We start from the raw sequence: 7,050 nt of genomic DNA, 5'->3' as shown, positions 1-7,050 counted from the left end.
CAAGTATAGTCTTCCCGCATTCGCCCTCTCCACCCAGCATTTGACAACAGTGGACAGCAACTCAATATAGCCATCTGAAGTGAGTCCCTCTTCAAAGATGTGGGGTGGCATGATGTGGCCTTCACTGGAAACACACCCAAAGACCATCACGGTTTGAGGGAACTTGATCTTTATGAAGCACAGGACTTCATGCAGACTGCAGACTAGCCACTTGTTGTTCTGCAAGTTGTGCAACTGGTACTGGCAAAAGTTGTTCTCATCTGAGAAGAACCAGAGCATCCCCGGCTCGACTGGGTGCTTGACCTTGTTGAGGAGTTTCTTGGCTTTTGTAAGGTGGTTCTCTTGGGCCATGGTGGTGAGAAGTTGGCCCTTGCACCTCTTATATGAAGAGTAGTGAAGATCCTCATTCAGTGCTTTTTTCATAGTCATCACTATTGCCCATCTCTCTCGCCAAGGTCTGAATTGCAGCTTCTCGACAAATTTCGTTGTGCAGACAGAGTCAGCATGCATGCTATGATCCTGCTAGCCACTGCTTCCACATCTCAATTGCAATTCTCCAGCTGACATCTCACAGCCTTTATGGTATTCAAGGAGCACTGAGCTGCACCCAAGTTTTCCAAATCTTTTAATCCGGTGTGAATCATCATGATGCAGGTCACTCTCTTCCAATATTCCAGTGCTTTCCAGTCGTCCATGCTCTCTATCTCTCGCACCCACCAATATAGTACACAATCAGCTATCTGTTGCACATTACCACTATTAAATCCCTCAAATAGTTCTGAAATGACAGGAGATAAAAAAAATTTATCAAATTTATTCCAAATACCCTGTGTGTACACCCTATCCAAGAATTGACACCTTGACATGGCAGACAGACTTGAGAATCCCAATGACCACAAAAGCTGTTGACCGAGAGGAAATCTCTGCAGGGTCACCCACATCGAACAGGTTTTGCAAGGAAGCCAAGACAAAGAATAGCTCACACACACAGTCACAGGACCCACTGCCAACCAGCAGGGAAGTACACAGATACATGTAGCACCATCTCAATGATGGCACAGACCATTGGGCACCCCACAGATATATAGGGCTTCACCAAATACAATGAACAAGGTGACACCAAAGAAACATCCTACCAGAAACCAACTGGCAGAGAGGTGATGCCACTGTCAAAACTCCCTCACAGAAACCATGATTTGCACAACCAAAAGAAAACCGGGCAGTCCCGTTGGATCATCGTCTCCTAAAGGTCCAACTGCACTGTCTCCATATGCTCACAGGCAGCATGCCACCGAATGCAAGCACCATGCAAGCAGATCAAGTCTTGGACATCAAACAGCATGAAGAAAATGAAGATCTACAGTCATACTGCAAGAACCCTCTTAGAAGACCACAGGCTGGAGAGCCCACTGGAAGAACCACATACATACATACATACATATACCAAGGCTTTTTCCCCCTTCCAAGGGAGGTAGCCAAAAAGGGAAAGGCATAAAAACACTCCCACCCATTTCATCCCTAAATACACTCCACACCCCTCCCACCCTTCCTCTCATCTGAGCACCTCCTGGATGACGGGTCATCCCTGTACCCTGCCCACCGCCCTGGGTCAGAAGCAGTGTCGCAGGACACAGCACATCCACAGCAAGGCCGCTTCATTTAATCGGCGACCCCCCCTCTCCGTCCCCCCTTGCATATAAGGAGAGGACGGGGAGAAATCCCTTCGGGCTGCGTCAAAACTCACTCACACACACTACCCCACCCCCCCGCCCATTTCTCCCCATGCAGTCACAACATCATCCATATACAACCATTCTCCACTCACCTCTGTCTTCCGTCCTCTCCCTTCCTTCCTCAACAGACATTCCCCTCTTCCCCAAAGCCCCCTTCACCCCATCCATCCACCTCATCCTAGGACGTCCCCTCATGTTCACTCCCTCCACATCTGCCTTCCATACCTCTTTTACTAGTCTTTCTTCACTCATTCTTTCCATGTGTCCAAACCATCCTAATATTCTTTCATCAACCCTATCTCCCAAATCCTTTTTCACCCCTGTTCTCCTCCTCACCTCCTCATTTCTCACTCTATCTAGCCTAGTAACCCCCACCATACTTCTCAGACACCTCATCTCAAACACATTCAAACTCCTTCTCTCTTCTTCTCTTATGTTCCACGTTTCTGCCCCATACAGTGCTGTTGGCACAATCACTCCTTCATACAGTCTCCTCTTCGCATCCATTCCCAAATGTCTATTTCTCATTACACTCTTTAAACCACCAAGGCATTTACTCGCTTCTCTCAATCTACATTCTACCTCCACCTTCACTCCACCTTTTCCTGCTACACTTGCACCCAAGTATCTAAAACTATCCACTTCCTCCAGTCGCTCTCCCTTAATGTTCACTTCCAGTCTACTGCCACTTTCACCCCTTGTACATCTCATCACCTTACTTTTACCCACATTTATCTTTAGCTTTCTTCTATCACATACTCTCCCAAACTCTGCCACCAGCTTCCTCAATCCCTCCTCTGACCCTGCCACAAGCGCAGTGTCGTCCACAAACAACAGCTGGCTCACCTCCCACTTTTCTCCATTTTCTTTAACCATCTCCAATCCCTGACTCACTACCCTAGCATTCACCTCTCGCACCACCCCATCCATGTATAAGTTGAACAGCCAGGGCGACATAACGCATCCTTGACGAAGTCCCACCTTTACTTCAAACCACTCACTCTCTCCATTTCCAATCCTAACACATGCTCTACTACTCACATAAAAACTCTTGACAGCTCCCAAAAGCTTTCCTCCTATCCCATAAATCTGGAAGAACCAGACAATGTATATATATATGTGTGTATGTGTGAGTGTATATATATATATATATGTATATATATATATAATATATATATATATATATATATATATATATATATATTTTTGTTTATATATATATATATATATATATATATATATATATATATATATTTTTTGCTGGTAACCACTAAGGAAATCGGAAGAAAACAGTTTATCCCAAGCGCTTTCGTGTAATTCACATCTTCAGGGGAATACAGAAAAAGTTGTATTACAAAGAGGTTTAAAAATAACAAGATTATACACTAGGAAAGGAACAGGCAGGTGTGAGATGTCACAAAATTAAACACTAGGAAAGGAACTGGCATAGCACAAGATGACACGAAATATTACACTAGGAAAGGAACCGGTGAAGGACAAAAAGTCACACAAGAAAAAAGAATAAGTCTTGGTACACAAAGTCATCAAAGAAAAAGAAATCTAGAGAACAGCACAATTCACCAGCACAATTCACCAAGTCTTTGATGACTTTGTGTACCAAGACTTATTCTTTTTTCTTGTGTGACTTTTTGTCCTTCACCGGTTCCTTTCCTAGTGTAATATTTCGTGTCATCTTGTGCTATGCCAGTTCCTTTCCTAGTGTTTAATTTTGTGACATCTCACACCTGCCTGTTCCTTTCCTAGTGTATAATCTTGTTATTTTTAAACCTCTTTGTAATACAACTTTTTCTGTATTCCCCTGAAGATGTGAATTACACGAAAGCGCTTGGGATAAACTGTTTTCTTCCGATTTCCTTAGTGGTTACCAGCAAAATTTGTGGATCACGTGTTGTTAATAGTGATCTTTCTGCATATATATATATATATATATATATGTATATAAGGTAAGTTCCCCCAAGACTAAATCTTGGGATGAAGTTTATTACCAGGAAATGTCAGACACATGTTTCCTTCAGAGGGATACTAATGAACAGAGTAGGAGATTTTAACTGTAAGGAGGTCAATTAAGAGGAATGGAAAACATGTGATAGTGAAGATTCTTGGGAAATGCAATGTTAGATACATTGGAAAGTATGGTAATCCAGTGTTGGAATTTGGGAGTGTTACAGTGGTTGAATAGTATATGAAATCAATCATATCAGATGGCTTAAGACCACATTTACTCATATAAGATAGTATTTGAAGACATGAAGAATATGATTCTGAGTTGATCATTTTTGTTCCAAATGGGTTCTCTCTTTATTCTGTTGTAACCTTAATTGTATTTAAAGATGTAGGAGAAAGTACTAATTATCATTTATCCTATTTCACAGTACGATCACCTAGAGTTTCCTGGAGTTGTTCCGAGGACATTCCTGGGGCCCATTGGTGTGTCAGCGGTTGCCTTCCCCATTGTCTTTCTATTTCAGCTAATAGGCATATCCAAGTTTTACTCACAATATGTAGGTAAGTCAAATAAAGTTTGTACATGGGGAATAGGTTGCTTAGGAAACTCAAATTGATGACATGTTGGTGACAACTAAAAATGGCATGCTAGCTCCGAATTCAAGCCACACTTTCTTTTGAACTGTATGCATAGACTAAGAACAGGTATCCCATAAATTTATTAGATTTATAATGTTGAAATTACTTTTCAGGAATGAAAGCAGTCAAGAGGTAAACTGTGGTCTAAATTCAATTGTTCAACTGTTGTCTCTCATTTTCCAATTAAAACACAAAGCTCTAGCACAACTGGGAGTGGTCCATAGGCATTCTGTTAACCCCTCAACCCCAAGGAAGACACACTGAATTGCTGTCTTTGTTGTATTAAAGTAAATTACTTCTACAAGAAAGGAGTTATTTCATCTTTATCTCATATATTTTTGTTATTCATGATTTGACTATTGACTGCTTTGAATCTTCAGAGAGCTTCTAGTTTCATCACCTCTCTGCAAACTTGACCCAGCTTGCTTGCAAATGTGTGGTTCTTTGACCACTGGTTGTCAGCTCTAATTATGTTAAAGAAAATATATGCAAATTTGAAGTTATGCAATAACTCAAAATCTGCCAAAGCCCAATTTATGCAGGAAAAATTTAGTTATACAAATCACTGTACAACAAGTGTGTTTGTGTGGGTGAGGTATGACCCCCATATAATTTATTTAAATATTTAATTGTGCAAACTCTATTTTCACAAAAATCAAAACCTCATATAAATCTTAGCTTACATGTATTTTTGTACATGGCCACTGTTAAATACTGAGAAAAACCACTTCAAATGCCTGGCAAAAATTAAGATTTGCAGGGATATTTGCTTTTGTTGATACCTGACTACAATTCTCATGGTTCTTATTGTAAACAATTGGCCCCCAAACAAGTAAACTCTTTTACCCTGGACCTACCTCCTGTGAAGCTTAATTTCTTTCCTTTTATTGCTTTATGAAGATGAAAACCACGAGCTTTATGTCACATAACCTCTTCAATATGAGTCAAATATTTGCGTACAAGTGTTAGACTGCCTGATGTATGATTTGATGATGCATCACAATATGTGGGCTAGAAGATATAAAGTTACAGCAATATCATCTTCCCTGTCTCTCATTCTCTTTCACCCTGAATGTGGATGACCACAGCAAACACAAACAAACCTGTTCACAGAAAACGGGGGTCACTCAGCTACAACTACAAAATATAATCAGGACACCAGCATCCTTATATCCAGTCATGCCTCAGGCCACCAACATCAGTGTCCTCATATGCTAACGATTAAGATCTACACATCAGTGATGTAAATCTGAAGATGCATGGCAATTTGAGAAAGAAAAGATAATCACCAATTTTTTTATTTGTAGATTTTAAGCAACATATATAGTGGATGAGGCTTGGCTCTTCAAGTAGTAACAGAAAAAAATAGTATTTTCAAGATTAGTCAATTATACCATATGAATGTAGGCCTACTAGCAGGGAGGTTATGGTAATTGAAAATATTTAGATTAAGAAAAAAATGTGTACACTATGATCCCCTTTTTATTTTTGCCTCAAAGTTTGATCATAAAAACTTTTATGCTGTACTCAAGTATATACATTAATAATACTAGAATAACCCATAAGGGAGGTAACCAAGTCAAAAGTATCCATCCACTCCCATCCACCACCCTTGTTACTCTCTTTTTTATGAAAGGTCATCCCTGTTTCCTCCCCACTGTCCTTTCATTGCATAGTGTCTTGTAGTCCCATGGGATCAATGACAAGTACCTGCATATGGTGGTTCAGCAATGTCCTCCCTTCCATCAGGAGGTGGAGCACTGAAGAGCTGACACTCAGTCACCAGATTGGGCACAAGATCTCTCTCTGGTAACTTTAACTGTATTTCTTACACTTTTTTACACATGGGGAGCTGATAGCCAGTAACTACTCTCTTGTCTTCCTATCACTTTCTACCAGTGACAAAAATAGTCCCATGCTTATATAACATAGACAGCAATCCAAAACTTCTTCCCAGAGAGATCTGTGGGAGGTTCCAAGGACCATTACCAGCCACTGTGGGGCTGTGGGTTTTCCATTTAGTGAAACTTGAGACAACAATTGATTGATTGTAGTACCTTAAATTTTTTGTCTTACATTTTTTAAAATTTTGATTGTGGAGTAGCTGAAGAAAGTCTATCAAAAACAAGATTGATGTAGGGGAAGGAAAGGATGACCTACTTGACTTTGCATTTAATGTATTACCTGTTACCATATATCATGAGTTCCTCAATGCTATAGTGTGCATGATAATCAAAACAAAACATACACAGAACTCATGAATTGTGTGTGTATATATATGTATACACACACACACTCATATATATGTGTGTGTGTGTGTATTGATATATGGTAATGTCATATGACGGTAGATCATTTACAAACTTTTTGATAGTACCTGGATATGTATATTTATATTTGTAAGTTATATAAATGGACATCATTGTAAGTTGTCTGTTATGATGTTTTATTTTCCAGTGAGAGCTGTTTTGGGTCTTTTTGTGATCCTTGCTTTAAAGAAGTATAGAGAGCAGCTGAGAGTGAACTTCGGCAACAGCATGACTACGTGGTTTGTTCTGATCACGGCATCACAGTTCCACTTCATGTATTACCTCAGTCGACCTCTACCAAATACATTTGCACTTATTGTTGGTAGGTAGTACTTTGTTCGCTAAGCTAAGGGGTGATTGTGTCAACAGCACTGTGTGGAGCAGAGACATGGAACATAAGAGAG

General features: G+C 40.2%; 1 protein-coding gene across 4 annotated transcripts in view; it reads left to right on the top strand.

Moving 5' to 3' along the window:
• Alg12 (Alg12 alpha-1,6-mannosyltransferase) overlaps positions 1-7,050 on the top strand; it is a 68,788-nt gene that overhangs the window by 13,222 nt on the left and 48,516 nt on the right. For all 4 annotated transcript variants that reach the window (XR_012967019.1, XM_076195831.1, XM_076195832.1 and 1 more), the window contains exons 3-4: positions 4,127-4,259; positions 6,795-6,968. Coding sequence is in view for 3 of the 4 variants with exons in the window: in XM_076195831.1 (XP_076051946.1) it covers positions 4,127-4,259; positions 6,795-6,968 (307 nt within the window). In the remaining variant the exon portion in view is untranslated. The remainder of the gene's footprint in view (positions 1-4,126; positions 4,260-6,794; positions 6,969-7,050) is intronic.

Source organism: Oratosquilla oratoria, chromosome 12, assembly GCF_046742065.1.
Source record: "Oratosquilla oratoria isolate Oo_2021 chromosome 12, ASM4674206v1, whole genome shotgun sequence".
NCBI classification, from domain to species: domain Eukaryota; kingdom Metazoa; phylum Arthropoda; class Malacostraca; order Stomatopoda; family Squillidae; genus Oratosquilla; species Oratosquilla oratoria.
The sequence above is the reverse complement of the archived record's forward strand: the minus strand, read 5'-3'. Positions and strand labels throughout refer to the sequence as shown.